We start from the raw sequence: 19,836 nt of genomic DNA, 5'->3' as shown, positions 1-19,836 counted from the left end.
CATTTGAAAATGAACTGTGCAATAACAAGTCTACTCATTTGTTAATCAGTGTAAACCCTGAGCTTCATGTTCCTGCCGATATTTACCTGAGAATTTGCATCAGCGGTGAGGTTGAAGACTGGCATGGTCCCAGTTATGACCAGACCCAGACCCTGAACACACAAACATCAACGTCTCAGTATATGGGACTTCAGAAGGTTGTGTTAGTATCTATATAATGTTTTAAACATTTTTATCACTTTCCTGATATCCAATTGGTAATTACAGTCTTGTCTCATCGCTGCAACTCCCGTATGGACTCGGCAAAGGTTGAGAGCCGTGCGTCTTCCGAAACACAACCCAACCAAGGCATACTGTTTCTTGACACAATGCCCACTTAACCCAGAAGCCAGCGTCACCAATCAGAGGAAACACTGTACACCTGGTGACCGTGTCAACAAGCACTGCACCCGCCCCCCCAAGGGAGTCACTAGTGCGCGATGGGACAAGGACATCCCTGCCGGCCAAACCCTCCCCAACACGGACGACACTGGGCCAATTGTGCGCCGCCCCATGGGTCTCCCGGTGGCAAACCCAGAATCCCTAGTGGCACAGCTAGCACTGCAGTGCCTTAGACCACTGCACCACTCAGGAGGCCTTATATAATGTTTTTTTAAACATAGCTATGTTATAGGTAGGACTCAAAGTAGAAGTTTGTAAGCAACTAATTCTAAAGGGTTTCCGTTCTACAGCAGGTGTAGAAGGGAAATGCCTACTTACAAGCCCTTAACCAACAATGCAGTTTTAAGAAAAAAAAGTGAAACAATGAAATAACAATAAAAAAGCTATATATAGCAATAATAGATAATAAACAAATAGATAATACAGTACATTACAGTAATGTACTGTAGCGTGACACTTGTGTAGCTACTCATCAGTGGGATAGTTTGTGGCTTACCAGAGCATCCTGGTAGACATTGGTCCATTGGACCTGCTTGGCCTTGGGCCCAGCCAGCACCATGGGCCGACCCAGCACATCCAGGTACTCCTGAGACAAGGAGGAGAACACACACATCAGAGAAATGACAAACACACACATACACCATATATTGCTTTATAAACTGGGTGGTTAGAGCCCTGAATTGATTGGCTGACAGCCGTAGTATATCAGACCGTATACCATATACTTACAAGTCATCTCACTGTCATATAAACCTGAGGGCCAACAGTAGAAGCAGCCCAGGCCTGAGAAGCAGTAAAGCCTGTGGACAGTCTTTAGACATTTAGGGCCATTATTCATCAATATGAAGCAGCTACGAAAAACACATTAGGAGTGTCAGAGGCACGTGGCACAAGCATGCCAATCTCCGACTGGCTCTCTGTGTTAACCACAGCAGTGTATAAACGCCTCTCTATGTTAACCACAGTAGTGTATAAACGCCTCTCTATGTTAACCACAGTAGTGTATAAACGCCTCTCTATGTTAACCACAGCAGTGTACAGTATAAACACCTCTCTGTGTTAACCACAGTAGTGTATAAACGCCTCTCTATGTTAACCACAGCAGTGTACAGTATAAACACCTCTCTGTGTTAACCACAGTAGTGTACAGTATAAACACCTCTCTATGTTAACCACAGCAGTGTATAAACGCCTCTCTATGTTAACCACAGCAGTGTATAAACACCTCTCTATGTTAACCACAGCAGTGTATAAACACCTCTCTATGTTAACCACAGCAGTGTATAAACGCCTCTCTATGTTAACCACAGCAGTGTACAGTATAAACACCTCTCTGTGTTAACCACAGTAGTGTACAGTATAAACACCTCTCTATGTTAACCACAGCAGTGTATACACGCCTCTCTATGTTAACCACAGTAGTGTATAAACACCTCTCTATGTTAACCACAGCAGTGTATAAACACCTCTCTGTGTTAACCACAGTAGTGTATAAACACCTCTCTATGTTAACCACAGCAGTGTATAAACACCTCTCTATGTTAACCACAGCAGTGTATAAACACCTCTCTATGTTAACCACAGCAGTGTATAAACACCTCTCTATGTTAACCACAGCAGTGTATAAACACCTCTCTGTGTTAACCACAGTAGTGTATAAACACCTCTCTATGTTAACCACAGCAGTGTATAAACACCTCTCTATGTTAACCACAGCAGTGTATAAACACCTCTCTATGTTAACCACAGCAGTGTATAAACACCTCTCTATGTTAACCACAGCAGTGTATAAACACCTCTCTGTGTTAACCACAGTAGTGTATAAACACCTCTCTATGTTAACCACAGCAGTGTATAAACACCTCTCTATGTTAACCACAGCAGTGTATAAACACCTCTCTATGTTAACCACAGCAGTGTATAAACACCTCTCTATGTTAACCACAGCAGTGTATAAACACCTCTCTATGTTAACCACAGCAGTGTATAAACACCTCTCTATGTTAACCACAGCAGTGTACAGTATAAACACCTCTCTGTGTTAACCACAGTAGTGTACAGTATAAACACCTCTCTATGTTAACCACAGCAGTGTATAAACGCCTCTCTATGTTAACCACAGCAGTGTACAGTATAAACACCTCTCTATGTTAACCACAGTAGTGTACAGTATAAACACCTCTCTATGTTAACCACAGTAGTGTACAGTATAAACACCTCTCTATGTTAACCACAGCAGTGTATAAACGCCTCTCTATGTTAACCACAGCAGTGTACAGTATAAACACCTCTCCGTGTTAACCACAGTAGTGTCTAAAACCTCTCTGTGTTAACCACAGTAGTGTATAAACGCCTCTCTATGTTAACCACAGCAGTGTATAAACGCCTCTCTATGTTAACCACAGTAGTGTACAGTATAAACACCTCTCTATGTTAACCACAGTAGTGTATAAACGCCTCTCTATGTTAACCACAGCAGTGTACAGTATAAACACCTCTCTATGTTAACCACAGTAGTGTACAGTATAAACACCTCTCTGTGTTAACCACAGCAGTGTATAAACGCCTCTCTATGTTAACCACAGCAGTGTATAAACACCTCTCTATGTTAACCACAGCAGTGTATAAACACCTCTCTGTGTTAACCACAGTAGTGTACATTATAAACACCTCTCTATGTTAACCACAGTGGTGTACAGTATAAACACCTCTCTATGTTAACCACAGTAGTGTACAGTATAAAAACCTCTCTGTGTTAACCACAGTAGTGTATAAAAACCTCTCTGTGTTAACCACAGTCGTGTCTAAAACCTCTCTGTGTTAACGACAGTACAGTATAAACACCTCTCTATGTTAACCACAGTAGTGTACAGTATAAACCTCTCTCTGTGTTAACCACAGTAGTGTACAGTATAAACCTCTCTGTGTTAACCACAGCAGTGTATAAAAAACCTCTCTGTGTTAACCACAGTAGTGCACAGTATAAACCTCTCTGTGTTAACCACAGTAGTGCACAGTATAAACCTCTCTGTGTTAACCACAGTAGTGTATAAACACCTCTCTGTGTTAACCACAGTAGTGTATAAACACCTCTCTATGTTAACCACAGCAGTGTACAGTATAAACACCTCTCTGTGTTAACCACAGTAGTGTACAGTATAAACACCTCTCTGTGTTAACCACAGTAGTGTATAAACACCTCTCTATGTTAACCACAGCAGTGTACAGTATAAACACCTCTCTGTGTTAACCACAGTAGTGTACAGTATAAAAACCTCTCTGTGTTAACCACAGTAGTGTATAAACACCTCTCTATGTTAACCACAGTAGTGTACAGTATAAACACCTCTCTATGTTAACCACAGCAGTGTATAAACACATCTCTATGTTAACCACAGTAGTGTACAGTATAAGCATCTCTCTGTGTTAACCACAGCAGTGTACAGTATATACACCTCTCTGTGTTAACCACAGTAGTGTACAGTATAAGCATCTCTCTGTGTTAACCACAGTAGTGTACAGTATAAACACCTCTCTGTGTTAACCACAGTAGTGTACAGTATAAAAACCTCTCTGTGTTAACCACAGTAGTGTATAAAAACCTCTCTGTGTTAACCACAGTAGTGTCTAAAACCTCTCTGTGTTAACCACAGTAGTGTACAGTATAAACACCTCTCTATGTTAACCACAGTAGTGTACAGTATAAACACCTCTATGTTAACCACAGTAGTGTACAGTATAAGCATCTCTCTGTGTTAACCACAGCAGTGTATAAACACCTCTCTGTGTTAACCACAGTAGTGTATAAAAACCTCTCTGTGTTAACCACAGCAGTGTACAGTATAAACACCTCTCTGTGTTAACCACAGTAGTGTACAGTATAAACACCTCTCTGTGTTAACCACAGTACAGTATATACACCTCTCTGTCACGAATATTACCGAAGGTGACTCCCCTTCTTGTTAGTTTTGTCTAATTGGTGACTCCCCTTCTTGTTAGTTTTGTCTAATTGGTAGCACCTGTTTCTAGTTTGGTTGTTAGGATAGGGTTATATATAGTCTGTTCAGCCCGCTTCTGTTTCGTGCGGGCTTGTTCGTCTGTTTTGTTGTTTGAGTGTATTTTTGTTGGCATTTGGGTTTCACGCTGTCCGGTTATATTTCTGTTCATTTGTTTTTCCACTTTTGTACATGTTATGTTTCCGGGACATTAAAGCGTGTTGTGCCTGACTCCACACCTCTTCACTCATTTACCGTAACAGAAGCCCGCACCACGATATGGAGTCAGCAGGAGCAGCGACCACTCCTCTTCCCACTATGGAGGAGAGAGTCCATCATCACACCTAGGATCAGCGATGGATCAGATGATGGAGAGGATGGATCGTTGGGAGAGGAATGTTTTCCCTACTACCCCACCGACCCTCCCACCAGCAACTCTACCATCTCCCCCATCTGGATCCAGTTCCAGCGCTCTGCACATGACGCCTCCGAGGAAATACGATGGAGCAGCGACGGGGTGCCAGGGATTCCTGCTGCAATTAGACCTCTACCTGGCCACCGTTCGGCCGGCCCCCTCGGAGGAGGAGAGAGTAGGGGTCCTCATCACCTGCCTGACCGGTAGAGCCCTGGAGTGGGCTAATGCGGTCTGGAACGGGCCCGACTCGACGAAGGACAACTACCCGGAGTTCATCCGCCGTTTCAGGGCCGTGTTCGATCACCCTCCAGAGGGTCGAGCGGCGGGTTAGAGATTGTTCCATCTTAGACAGGGAACGAGGAGCGCGCAGGACTTCACGCTGGAGTTCCGGACCTTGACTGCGGGAGCAGGGTGGAACGACAGGGCCCTGATAGACCATTACAGGTGTAGCCTGAGAGAGGACGTCCGTAGGGAGCTGGCCTGTCGGGATACTACACTTGGCCTGGATGGACTGATAGACCTGTCGATCCGGTTGGACCATTTGCTAGCTGCTCGTGGACGTTCTGAAAGGGTCCTGTCAGCTCTACCTCCTGATCCTCCTGCCCCTATCCCGATGGAGCTAGGAGGTACCGCGTCAAGGGAGATCAGAGGAGAAACTCCTCCTGTACCAGTTGTGGCCGGAGAGGGCACACGTCTGGTCGGTGCTGGAGGAATTCATCTGGGAATCATGAGGGCAGGCAGAACACTCATCGGTCACCCCAGGTGAGTAAGCACCACACTCTCCCAGAGTTTCCTGTTGGTCACATGTTCCTATTAATTTATTTGTTTCCTTAATTATTCTCCTTCTCTCCAGCATAAGGCACTGGTAGATTCAGGCGCAGCTGGAAACTTTATAGATCGCGGACTCGCTCAGAGGTTGAGGATTCCGTTAGTAAAAGTAGACCCCCCTTTTACCGTGCACTCTTTAGATAGTCGACCATTAGGGTCAGGGCTGGTGAAGAGAGCCACAATTTTGTTGGAGATGATTATGCAGGGGAATCACAAGGAGCGAATTAGTTTGTTCCTTATCGATTCACCTGCGTTTCCAGTTGTTCTGGGGATTACCTGGCTAGCTATTCATAATCCTACGATTTCGTGGAAACAGGGAACTCTACAGGGGTGGTCTGATGAGTGTTCAGGCAGGTGTGTAGGGGTTTCCATCGGTGCTACAACGGTGGAGAGTCCAGACCAGGTTTCCACCGTGCGCATTCCAGCTGAGTATGACGATTTGCTATCGTTTTCAGTAAAAAGAAAGCGACCCAATTACCACCCCATAGGCAGGGGGATTGCGTGATAAATCTCCAGGTTAACGCTGCACTCCCCAGGAGTCATGTGTATCCTTTGTCCCAGGAGGAGAAGGTGACTATGGAAACTTATATCACCGAGGCTCTGGGACAGGGGTACATTCAGCCCTCCATGTCACCTGTCTCTTTGAGTTTCTTTTTTTGTGAAGAAAAAAGATGGTGGTTTGCGTCCTGTACATGACCATCTGATCATTTATCACTCCAGTGTTAATCTGCAAAACTGTATTATTCGCCTACCTCCTCATGCCTTTTGCACACATTGTATATAGACTGCCCATTTTTTTTTCTTTTTTTTTTCTACTGTGTTATTGACTTGTTAATTGTTTATTCCATGTGTAACTCTGTGTTGTCTGTTCACACTGCTATGCTTTATCTTGGCCAGGTCGCAGTTGCAAATGAGAACTTGTTCTCAACTAGCCTACCTGGTTAAATAAAGGTGAAATAAAAATAAAATAAAAATAAAAAATAGAGGTCTAAATTCCATCACAGTGGGTTTTAGTTACCCACTACATTTACATTTACATTTAAGTCATTTAGCAGACGCTCTTATCCAGAGCGACTTACAAATTGGTGCATTCACCTTATGCATTCACCTTATGAATGCATAAGGTGAATGCATAAGGTGAATGCACCAATGACATTCTACCTCTCATTGCTATGGTAGTGGAATCATTTCATGGAGCGCAGTTCTTCACTAAACTGGATCTCTAAACTGGATCTCAGTAGTGCTTATAATTTGGTGCGTATTCGGGAGGGAGATGAGTGGAAAACTGCATTTAGCACTACGTCAGGCCATTATGAGTACCTCGTCATGCCATACGTTTTAAAGAATGCTCCAGCTATATTTCAATCCTTCGTGGATGAAATACTCAGAGACCTGCACGGACAGGGTGTAGTGGTGTATATTGACGATATTTTGATCTACTCCGCTACATGCACTGCGCATGTATCTCTTGTGCGCAAGGTTCTTAGACGACTGCTGGAGCATGACCTGTATGTGAAGGCGGAGAAATGTGAGTTTTCCAAACAATCAGTTTCCTTCCTGGGTTATCGCATTTCCAGCTCTGGTTTGGTAATGGAGGGTGACCGCGTTAAGGCCGTGCGTAATTGGCCGACTCCGACCACGGTAAAGGAGGTGCAGCGGTTCTTGGGATTTGCCAATTACTACCGGAGGTTTATCCGGGGTTTTGGTCAGGTAGCTGCCCCTATTACCTCACTGCTGAAGGGTGGGCCGGTGCGTTTACAGTGGTCAGCAGAGGCGAACGGAGCTTTTCATAAGTTGAAGGCGATGTTTACTAAGGCGCCGGTGTTGGCACATCCGGACCCTTCTTTGGCGTTTATAGTAGAGGTGGACGCATCCGAGGCTGGGGTTGGAGCGGTGCTCTCACAGCGTTCGGGTGTGCCACCGAAGCTCCGCCCCTGTGCCTTTTTTTCTAAGAAACTCGGGCCAGCAGAGCGAAATTATGATGTGGGGGATAGGGAGTTGTTGGCTATGGTTAAGGCCCTGAAGGTGTGGAGACACTGGCTTGAGGGGTCTAAGCACCCTTTCCTTATCTGGACTGACCATCGTAACCTGGAGTATATCCGATCAGCTAGGAGACTGAATCCTCGTCAGGCAAGGTGGGCCATGTTTTTGACCAGATTTCGTTTCACTATCTCGTATAGACCAGGTTCCCTCAACACTAAGGCTGACGCGCTGTCAAGACTCTATGACACTGAGGACAGGTCCATCGATCCTACTCCCATCATTCCGGCAGCTAAGCTGGTGGCACCGGTAGTATGGGATGTGGACACGGACATCGAGCGGGCGCTAAGGGGGGAACCTGTGCCTCCACAGTGTCCGGAGGGTCGTAGGTACGAGCCGCTGGCTGTCCGTGATCAATTGATTTGATGGGCTCATTGTCTACCCTCGTCAGGTCACCCAGGTATTTATAGGACAGTGAGAGGTCTTGAGAGGAAGTACTGGTGGCCCACTTTGAGGAGGCATGTGCGATTCTATGTTTCCTCCTGTTCGGTGTGCGCCCAGAGTAAGGCTCCTAGACACCTGCCAAGAGGTAAATTACAACCTCTTCCCGTTCCACAACGGCCGTGGACCCATCTTTCGGTGGATTTTCTTACTGACCTCCCCCCCTCTCAGGGTAACACTACTATCCTGGTCGTTGTGGATCGGTTCTCTAAGTCCTGCCGTCTTATCCCATTGCCCGGTCTCCCTACGGCCCTACAGACTGCGGAAGCTCTTTTCACCCATGTCTTCCGGCACTACGGGGTGCCCAAGGATATAGTTTCTGATCGGGGCCCCCAATTTATCTCCCGTGTTTGGAGGGCATTTATGGAACGTCTGGGGGTCTCAGTCAGCCTTACCTCAGGGTATCACCCGGAGAGTAATGGTCAGGTGGAGAGAGTTAACCAGGAGGTGGGTAGGTTTCTGCGGTCGTATTGCCAGGACCGGCCAGGGGAGTGGGCGAGATATATTCCCTGGGCAGAAATAGCCCAGAATTCACTAAGCCACTCCTCTACCAACATGTCACCATTTGAGTGCGTGTTGGGGTACCAGCCGGTCCTGGCACCGTGGCATCAGAGCCAGACTGAGGCTCCTGTGGTGGAGGAGTGGGTACAGCGCTCTAAGGAGACCTGGAGGGCAGTCCAAGAGTCATTACGCCAAGCGAGTATAAGGCAGAAGAAGAGCGCTGACCGTCACCGCAGTGAGGCCCCGTGTTTGCACCTGGGGACAGGGTCTGGCTCTCGACCCGAAACCTGCCTCTCCGCTTGCCCTGCCGGAAGATCGGTCCGCAGTATATAGGGCCATTTAAAGTCCTGAGGAGAATAAATGAAGTTTGTTATCGATTATTACTTCCTTCGTATTATCGTATTAACCCCTCATTTCATGTGTCTCTTCTCAGGCCGGTGGTAGCTGGTCCCATGCAGGAAAATGAGGTACCGGAGGTTCCTCCGCCCCCTCTGGACATCGAGGGGTCCCCGGCGTACAAGATACGAGCTATTCTGGACTTGAGACACCGGGTGAGAGGCTTGCAGTACCTCGTTGACTGGGAGGGGTACGGTCCGGAGGAGAGGTGCTGGGTTCCGGTGAGGGATATTCTAGACCCATCTATGTTGAGTGAATTCCATCGCCTCCGTCCGGATCGCCCAGCACCTCGGCCTCCGGGTCGTCCCCGAGGCCGGCGTCGGCGCGCTGCGGGAGCTGGGCGTCAGGAGGGGGGTAATGTCACGAATATTACCGAAGGTGACTCCCCTTCTTGTTCGGGTGGCGCTCGGCGGTCGTCGTCGCCGGTCTACTAGCTATCGCCGATCCGTTGTTCTGTGTTCGTTTAGTTTTGTCTAATTGGTAGCACCTGTTTCTAGTTTGGTTGTTAGGATAGGGTTATATATTGTCATGCAGGTGAAAGAGGACCCAAAAGCGACTTGGCGAAAACAGAGTCTTTAATCCAGTAAAGTAAATACAATCAAAAAAACACAACTTTCACTCGAAATGACGAGGACAAACTGGAGACTCGATCTTGAACAGCAGGTGAACAGCAGGTTGCCTCGGGAAGGCACTTGAACCAGACAGACTCAGACACCTGCTCACCACGCAGCATCTGAGGAAAACACGACACGACAGGGCGATACACAAACACAGCACGGTGAATTCTAGACAAGGAACCGACAGGACAGAAACGAATAACAAGGAGAGAAATAGGGACTCTAATCAGGGAAAAGGATCGGGAACAGGTGTGGGAAGGCTAAATGATGATTAGGGGAATAGGAACAGCTGGGAGCAGGAACGGAACGATAGAGAGAAGAGAGAGCGAGAGAGTGAGAGAGGGAGGGGGAGAGAGAGGGATAGAAAGAGGGAAAGAACCTAATAAGACCAGCAGAGGGAAACGAATAGAATGGGGAGCACAGGGACAAGACATGATAATAAATGACAAAACATGACAGTACCCCCCACTCACCGAGCGCCTCCTGGCGCACTCGAGGAGGAATCCTGGCGGCAACGGAGGAAATCATCAATGAGTGAACGGTCCAGCACGTCCCGAGACGGAACCCAACTCCTCTCCTCAGGACCGTAACCCTCCCAATCCACTAAGTATTGGTGACCCCGTCCCCGAGAACGCATGTCCATGATCTTATGTACCTTGTAAATAGGTGCGCTCTCGACAAGGACGGGAGGGGGGAGGGAAGACGAACGGGGTGCGAAGAAAGGGCTTAACACAGGAGACATGGAAGACAGGATGGACGCGACGAAGATGTCGCGGAAGAAGCAGTCGCACAGCGACAGGATTGACGACCTGGGAGACACGGAACGGACCAATGAACCGCGGAGTCAACTTACGAGAAGCTGTCGTAAGAGGAAGGTTGCGAGTGGAAAGCCACACTCTCTGGCCGCAACAATACCTTGGACTCTTAATCCTGCGTTTATTGGCGGCTCTCACAGTCTGTGCCCTGTAACGGCAAAGTGCAGACCTCACCCTCCTCCAGGTGCGCTCACAACGTTGGACAAACGCTTGAGCGGAGGGAACGCTGGACTCGGCAAGCTGGGATGAGAACAGAGGAGGCTGGTAACCCAGACTACTCTGAAACGGAGATAACCTGGTAGCAGACGAAGGAAGCGATTGTGAGCGTATTCTGCCCAGGGAGCTGTTCTGCCCAAGACGCAGGGTTTCTGAAAGAAAGGCTGCGTAGTATGCGACCAATCGTCTGATTGGCCCTCTCTGCTTGACCGTTAGACTGGGGATGAAACCCGGAAGAGAGACTGACGGACGCACCAATCAAACGACAGAACTCCCTCCAAAACTGTGACGTGAATTGCGGGCCTCTGTCTGAAACGGCGTCTAACGGGAGGCCATGAATTCTGAATACATTCTCGATAATGATTTGTGCCGTCTCCTTAGCGGAAGGAAGTTTAGCGAGGGGAATGAAATGTGCCGCCTTAGAGAACCTATCGACAACCGTAAGAATCACAGTCTTCCCCGCAGACAAAGGCAGACCGGTAATGAAGTCTAGGGCGATGTGAGACCATGGTCGAGAAGGAATGGGGAGCGGTCTGAGACGACCGGCAGGAGGAGAGTTACCCGACTTAGTCTGCGCGCAGTCCGAACAAGCAGCCACGAAACGGCGCGTGTCACGCTCCTGAGTCGGCCACCAAAATCGCTGGCGAATAGACGCAAGAGTGCCTCGAACACCGGGATGACCAGCTAACTTGGCAGAGTGAGCCCACTGAAGAACAGCCAGACGAGTGGAAACAGGAACGAAAAGGAGGTTACTAGGACAAGCGCGCGGCGACGCAGTGTGCGTGAGTGCTTGCTTAACCTGTCTTTCAATTCCCCAGACTGTCAACCCGACAACACGCCCATAAGGAAGAATCCCCTCGGGATCAGTAGAAGCCACAGAAGAACTAAACAGACGGGATAAGGCATCAGGCTTGGTGTTCTTGCTACCCGGACGGTAAGAAATCACAAACTCGAAACGAGCGAAAAACAACGCCCAACGAGCTTGACGGGCATTAAGTCGTTTGGCAGAACGGATGTACTCAAGGTTCTTATGGTCTGTCCAAACGACAAAAGGAACGGTCGCCCCCTCCAACCACTGTCGCCATTCGCCTAGGGCTAAGCGGATGGCGAGCAGTTCACGGTTACCCACATCATAGTTGCGCTCAGATGGCGACAGGCGATGAGAAAAATAAGCGCAAGGATGAACCTTATCGTCAGACTGGAAGCGCTGGGATAGAATGGCTCCCACGCCTACCTCTGAAGCGCCAACCTCGACAATGAATTGTCTAGTGACGTCAGGAGTAACGAGGATAGGAGCGGACGTAAAACGTTCTTTTAGAAGATCAAAAGCTCCGTGGGCGGAACCGGACCACTTAAAACACGTCTTGACAGAAGTAAGAGCTGTGAGAGGGGCAGCAACTTGACCGAAATTACGAATGAAACGCCGATAGAAATTAGCGAAACCTAAAAAGCGCTGCAACTCGACACGTGACCTTGGAACGGGCCAATCACTGACAGCTTGGACCTTAGCGGAATCCATCTGAATGCCTTCAGCGGAAATAACGGAACCGAGAAAAGTAACGGAGGAGACATGAAAAGAGCACTTCTCAGCCTTTACGTAGAGACAATTCTCTAAAAGGCGCTGTAGAACACGTCGAACGTGCTGAACATGAATCTCGAGTGACGGAGAAAAAATCAGGATATCGTCAAGATAGACAAAAACAAAGATGTTCAGCATGTCTCTCAGAACATCATTAACTAATGCCTGAAAAACAGCTGGCGCATTGGCGAGACCGAACGGCAGAACCCGGTACTCAAAATGCCCTAACGGAGTGTTAAACGCCGTTTTCCACTCGTCCCCCTCTCTGATGCGCACGAGATGGTAAGCGTTACGAAGGTCCAACTTAGTAAAGCACCTGGCTCCCTGCAGAATCTCGAAGGCTGATGACATAAGGGGAAGCGGATAACGATTCTTAACCGTTATGTCATTCAGCCCTCGATAATCCACGCAGGGGCGCAGAGTACCGTCCTTCTTCTTAACAAAAAGAACCCCGCCCCGGCCGGAGAGGAAGAAGGCACTATGGTACCGGCGTCAAGAGACACAGACAAATAATCCTCGAGAGCCTTACGTTCGGGAGCCGACAGAGAGTATAGTCTACCCCGAGGAGGAGTGGTCCCCGGAAGGAGATCAATACTACAATCATACGACCGGTGAGGAGGAAGGGAGTTGGCTCGGGACCGACTGAAGACCGTGCGCAGATCATGATATTCCTCCGGCACTCCTGTCAAATCGCCAGGTTCCTCCTGAGAAGTAGGGACAGAAGAAACGGGAGGGATGGCAGACATTAAACACTTCACATGACAAGAAACGTTCCAGGATAGGATAGAATTACTAGACCAATTAATAGAAGGATTATGACATACTAGCCAGGGATGACCCAAAACAACAGGTGTAAACGGTGAACGGAAAATCAAAAAAGAAATAGTCTCACTGTGGTTACCAGATACTGTGAGGGTTAAAGGTAGTGTCTCAAATCTGATACTGGGAAGATGACTACCATCTAAGGCGAACATGGGCGTAGGCTTCTCTAACTCTCTGAAAGGAATGTCATGTTTCCGAACCCATGCTTCGTCCATGAAACAACCCTCAGCCCCAGAGTCTATCAAGGCACTACATGTAGCACCCGAACCGGTCCAGCGTAGATGGACCGACAAAGTAGTACAGGATTTTGATGGAGAGACTTGAGTAGTTGCGCTCACCTGTAGCCCTCCGCTTACAGATGAGCTCTGGCTTTTACTGGACATGAATTAACAAAATGTCCAGCAACTCCGCAATAGAGGCACAGGCGGTTGGTGATCCTCCGTTCCCTCTCCTTAGTCGAGATGCGAATCCCTCCCAGCTGCATGGGCTCAGTCTCTGAGCCAGAGGAGGGAGATGGTTGCGATGCGGAGCAGGGAAACACCGTTGATGCGAGCTCTCTTCCACGAGCCCGGTGACGAAGATCTACCCGTCGTTCTATGCGGATGGCGAGAGCAATCAAAGAGTCCACATCTGAAGGAACCTCCCGGGAGAGAATCTCATCCTTAACCACTGCGTGGAGTCCCTCCAGAAAACGAGCGAGCAGCGCCGGCTCGTTCCACTCACTAGAGGCAGCAAGAGTGCGAAACTCAATAGAATAATCCGTTATGGACCGTTCACCTTGGCATAAGGAAGCCAGGGCCCTAGAAGCCTCCCTACCAAAACCTGAACGGTCAAAAACCCGAATCATCTCCTCTTTAAAGTTCTGGAACTTGTTAGAGCAATCAGCCCTTGCCTCCCAGATAGCTGTGCCCCATTCTCGAGCCCGGCCAGTAAGGAGTGAAATGACGTAAGCAACCCGAGCTCTCTCTCTAGAGTATGTGTTGGGTTGGAGAGAGAACACAATCTCACACTGCGTGAGAAAGGAGCGGCACTCAGTGGGCTGCCCGGAGTAGCAAGGTGGGTTATTAACCCTAGGTTCTGGAGGCTCGGCAGGCCAGGAAGTAACAGGTGGCACGAGACGTAGACTCTGGAACTGTCCAGAGAGGTCGGAAACCTGAGCGGCCAGGTTCTCCACGGCATGGCGAGCAGCAGACAATTCCTGCTCGTGTCTGCCGAGCATGGCTCCTTGGATCTCGACGGCAGTGTAACGAGCGTCTGAAGTCGCTGGGTCCATTCCTTGGTCGGTTCCTTCTGTCATGCAGGTGAAAGAGGACCCAAAAGCGACTTGGCGAAAACAGAGTCTTTAATCCAGTAAAGTAAATACAATCAAAAAACACAACTTTCACTCGAAATGACGAGGACAAACTGGAGACTCGATCTTGAACAGCAGGTGAACAGCAGGTTGCCTCGGGAAGGCACTTGAACCAGACAGACTCAGACACCTGCTCACCACGCAGCATCTGAGGAAAACACGACACGACAGGGCGATACACAAACACAGCACGGTGAATTCTAGACAAGGAACCGACAGGACAGAAACGAATAACAAGGAGAGAAATAGGGACTCTAATCAGGGAAAAGGATCGGGAACAGGTGTGGGAAGGCTAAATGATGATTAGGGGAATAGGAACAGCTGGGAGCAGGAACGGAACGATAGAGAGAAGAGAGAGCGAGAGAGTGAGAGAGGGAGGGGGAGAGAGAGGGATAGAAAGAGGGAAAGAACCTAATAAGACCAGCAGAGGGAAACGAATAGAATGGGGAGCACAGGGACAAGACATGATAATAAATGACAAAACATGACATATATAGTCTGTTCAGCCCGCTTCTGTTTCGTGCGGGCTTGTTCGTCTGTTTTGTTGTTTGAGTGTATTTTTGTTGGCATTTGGGTTTCACGCTGTCCGTTTATATTTCTGTTCATTTGTGTTTCCACTTTTGTACATGTTTTGTTTCCGGGACATTAAAGAGTGTTGTTTTTCCCACATCTTTTGCTCTCTGCGCCTGACTCCACACCTCTTCACTCATTTACCGTAACACTCTCTGTGTTAACCACAGTAGTGTACAGTATAAACACCTCTCTATGTTAACCACAGTAGTGTACAGTATAAGCATCTCTCTGTGTTAACCACAGTAGTGTACAGTATAAACACCTCTCTGTGTTAACCACAGTACAGTATAAACACCTCTCTGTGTTAACCACATTAGTGTACAGTATAAACACCTCTCTGTGTTAACCACAGTAGTGTACAGTATAAAAACCTCTTTGTGTTAACCACAGTACAGTATAAACACCTCTCTATGTTAACCACAGCAGTGTACAGTATAAACAGCTCTCTGTGTTAACCACAGTAGTGTATAAACACCTCTCTGTGTTAACCACAGTAGTGTATTAACACATCTCTATGTTAACCACAGTAGTGTACAGTATAAACACCTCTCTATGTTAACCACAGTAGTGTATAAAAACCTCTCTGTGTTAACCACAGTAGTGTATAAAAACCTCTCTGTGTTAACCGCAGTAGTGTATAAACACCTATCTATGTTAACCACAGCAGTGTACAGTATAAACACCTCTCTGTGTTAACCACAGTAGTGTACAGTATAAAAACCTCTCTGTGTTAACCACAGTAGTGTATAAACACCTCTCTATGTTAACCACAGTAGTGTACAGTATAAACACATCTCTATGTTAACCACAGTAGTGTATAAAACCTCTCTGTGTTAGCCACAGTACAGTATAAACACCTCTCTATGTTAACCACAGCAGTGTACAGTATAAACACCTCTCTGTGTTAACCACAGTAGTGTATAAACACCTCTCTGTGTTAACCACAGTAGTGTATAAACACCTCTCTATGTTAACCACAGTAGTGTACAGTATAAACACCTCTCTATGTTAACCACAGTAGTGTATAAAAACCTCTCTGTGTTAACCACAGTAGTGTACAGTATAAACACCTCTCTGTGTTAACCACAGTAGTGTACAGTATAAACACCTCTCTATGTTAACCACAGTAGTGTATAAACACCTCTCTGTGTTAACCACAGCAGTGTACAGTATAAACACCTCTCTGTGTTAACCACAGTAGTGTACAGTATTAACACCTCTCTGTGTTAACCACAGTAGTGTATAAACACATCTCTATGTTAACCACAGTAGTGTACAGTATAAGCATCTCTCTGTGTTAACCACAGTAGTCCACAGTATAAACCACAGCAGTAGGTTAATTTTATTGATTCAAAACGTCAAAGATGTTTTTGGAATCATTTATTGATCCATGGAATGCTGTTATTGGATATTGGGGGAAATCAGTGACTGTGTGACAGGGATCACAAAGCCCAAATCTGATAAGGAAACCTTCGGACCTTGGGAGTTTGATCCTAGATGTCAGTGGAACGTCTTAGTCCCTGCTGTTTCTGTTCAAATTGATCATCAGAAAACAACAGGCTTTGGTGACCGCTTAACCAACTCCAATATATCTCTATTGTGGGCGAGGAATTCAGGAGGATTCAATCCTAATCCAACTAAAGATCTAGGTAGTTAAACTGCGCTGATCACGTGTACTAAATAGGGAGTTAAAGAAAATTCACACTTGATCCAAAAATGTGGTCTAAGGCACTGTATGGAGGGTGTGACGAAATTGCGGAGCCTCTGGAGGCACGCAGAGGCCAAATCGAGCCCTGTACCGGGTTGCGGTGCTCCTCCCAAATGCAAAGGCTCCGTATAGCTCCGCATTGACATGATTGGTTGACGGTAGGTGAGGGAGGGAGGTCCTGTATAAACACAAACTCACTTCCTTGACAACTTCCTTCACAACAGCTCTGTGCTGCTCCACGAAGTGCAAGAAGTACTGTATGAATGCCCTGGATTCTGCTGACTGTATCACTGGAAATGTTGCAGGGCCCAATGCAGACGTCGGATTGACCATGCAGCGCCTTTTACTATGCAAAAGAGGTCTTATTCACATCGTCAGTAAATAATGCCCCTTTTACATAATGGTATATTCGATTATAGCACCACTCGAACCCTAACCATAACAGTCTATGTATCCATCTTACACTCAAGGAGGGTCGCCCAGTGTGAACACACACAGAACAGTGCTGTTTTAGTGTTGTGCCTTGTGACCGTTTGTTATTCATGGCCTGAACACTGAGGTGCTGACAGGCGTAACCTATTCTATTATCATCTCACTAAAACTCTCGTTTAACGCTCTCGCCACAGGGAGATATTTCATCAGGATGATGACAGGCATACCTTTTCACAGGATATAGGGGAAATGTTACACCTGACTAGAACAATTTAGCAAACATAAACGTCAGCCAGCAAAAAGGCTGAGGAGGTCCAAGGGAAACAGAGCCACAGGTAGGTAGAGGCCAGGGTCCAGGGTCCAGGGTCCAGGGTCCAGGGTCCAGGGGCCAGGGGCCAGGGGCCAGGGGCCAGGGTCCAGCGTCCAGGGTCCAGGGTCCAGGGTCCAGGGTCCAGGGTCGAAGGGCCAGGGTCGAGGGGCCAGGGGCCAGGGTCCAGGGTCCAGGGTCCAGGGTCCAGGGTCCAGCGTCCAGGGTCCAGGGTCCAGGGTCGAGGGGCCAGGGTCGAGGGGCCAGTGTCCAGGGTCCAGGGTCGAGGGGCCAGGGTCCAGGGTCCAAGGGCCAGGGTCGAGGGGCCAGGGGCCAGGGGCCAGCATCCAAGCTTACCGTTCTATGGGTTATTGCGTTGCTACAACCAGGGACTACTTTACATGCCTGGCCCAGGTCAACACACCAGCATCCTGTCTGTTTGTCCAGCTACACTGTGAAACACAGGCTGCATCAGCTATGTGTTACTAAGTACACTGTGAAACACAGGCTTTATCAGATATGTGTTACTAAGTACACTGCCACTCAGGCTGCATCAGCTATGGGTGTGGGGGGGGGTAGTGTAATGGAGGGACTAGAGGAGGGGTGGATTAGGCAACACAGCAGATCTGAAAGCCTCTCCCTGTGACTTCCTCTCTATTCTTCTAGAAGACAGAAGTGAGCTCTATCTCTCCCTGTGACTTCCTCTATATTCTTCCAGAAGACAGAAGTGAGCTCTATCTCTCCCTGTGACTTCCTCTCTATTCTTCTAGAAGACAGAAGTGAGCTCTATCTCTCCCTGTGACTTCCTCTCTATTCTTCCAGAAGACAGAAGTGAGCTCTATCTCTCCCTGTGACTTCCTCTCTATTCTTCTAGAAGACAGAAGTGAGCTCTATCTCTCCCTGTGACTTCCTCTCTATTCTGCTAGAAAACAGAAGTGAGCTCTATCTCTCCCTGTGACTTCCTCTCTATTCTTCCAGAAGACAGAAGTGAGCTCTATCTCTCCCTGTGACTTCCTCTCTATTCTTCCAGAAGACAGAAGTGAGCTCTATCTCTCCCTGTGACTTCATCCCTATTCTTCCAGAAGACAGAAGTGAGCTCTATCTCTCCCTGTGACTTCCTCTCTATTCTACTAGAAGACAGAAGTGAGCTCTATCTCTCCCTGTGACTTCCTCTCTATTGCTCTTTCCAAGCATTCTTGTGTCATTTTGTAATTGGAATATGTAAAGGCATTATCTACATGGGCATAATTATCTTTAAAGAGAGTAATGAACTCAACATGACCTAGAAAACACACCCTGAAGTTACAGTAAGGATTCACACAAATGCACACATACACACACTGAAGGAAGGATATATCACCTGCGTGTTAATTCTGATGGCTCCAATGGATGGAATCTCATAGTAGAATCCTGAAGATCAAAGTGAGAGAATCTGTTCAGTGGATACACAGTGATAATAACCAACAACATGGAGCTGTTCTGTTGTGGTGTGTATTGTAAAGGTAAAATTGCTATGCATATGTGAAATAACACAACAGCCCAGCGAAGTCTCATCATCTCAAGCTATTAGAGCAAATGTAGTGCTATGATTTTAACATGTCTCCTCAGCAGAATGCTGATTGTTCTCTATGGGGACATTGCATTTAGTACCCATTACGTGTTTTGGCCATTTTGTCATTTGCTGCAGATAGGTGTGTTTGTGTGTGTGGTGTGTGTGTGTGTGTGTGTGTGTGTGTGTGCGTGTGTGTGTGTGTGTGTGTGTGTGTGTGTGTGTGTGTGTGTGTGTGTGTGTGTGTGTGTGTGTGTGTGTGTGTGTGTGTGTGTGTGTGTGTGTGTGTGTGTGTGTGTGTGTGTGTGTGTGTGTGTGTGTGTGTGTGTGTGTGTGTGTGTGTGTGTACGCATGTACACACATGTGTGTGTGTACTGTGTGATTGATTTAAATTAAGATGCAATGGGGAAACAATTGGCCATTGACCTCCCGTCTCATCATCATTTTACTGCAGGATGTCAATGTAATGTGTGTTAGGGCTCATTGAGGATGCTGCTGATGTACCCCAGGCAGAACAGAACAGGACTGCTGATTAGGGATGGAGGAGAGGAGAGACACACTCACTCTGGGTCAATAACTGCAGCCGTTCCCCAAGTTATTAAAGCACAGAGTGTTTATACGAAGAGCCGCGAAATGGAGACAACATCCCCAGAATGTTAAGAGACAAGAATGCCTGGCGTTTTTAATCAATCAATCAATCACACACACACACACACACACACACACACACACACACACACACACACACACACACACACACACACACACACACACACACACACACACACACACACACACACACACACACAC

The 19,836-nt window shown here is 47.5% G+C and overlaps 1 protein-coding gene across 6 annotated transcripts in view; it reads right to left on the bottom strand.

The window, feature by feature from the left end:
• LOC124002966 (voltage-dependent calcium channel subunit alpha-2/delta-2-like) overlaps nt 1–19,836 on the bottom strand; it is a 359,322-nt gene that overhangs the window by 32,909 nt on the left and 306,577 nt on the right. For all 6 annotated transcript variants that reach the window (XM_046310832.1, XM_046310833.1, XM_046310834.1 and 3 more), the window contains 3 exons: nt 18,838–18,887; nt 938–1,027; nt 87–152 (listed from right to left, as the gene is read on the bottom strand). In XM_046310832.1, coding sequence (XP_046166788.1) covers nt 87–152; nt 938–1,027; nt 18,838–18,887 — 206 coding nt within the window. The remainder of the gene's footprint in view (nt 1–86; nt 153–937; nt 1,028–18,837; nt 18,888–19,836) is intronic.

This window comes from Oncorhynchus gorbuscha, linkage group LG18, assembly GCF_021184085.1.
Source record: "Oncorhynchus gorbuscha isolate QuinsamMale2020 ecotype Even-year linkage group LG18, OgorEven_v1.0, whole genome shotgun sequence".
NCBI lineage: Eukaryota > Metazoa > Chordata > Actinopteri > Salmoniformes > Salmonidae > Oncorhynchus > Oncorhynchus gorbuscha.
Note: the sequence above shows the minus strand (reverse complement) of the source record. Positions and strands in the feature narration are given on the sequence as shown.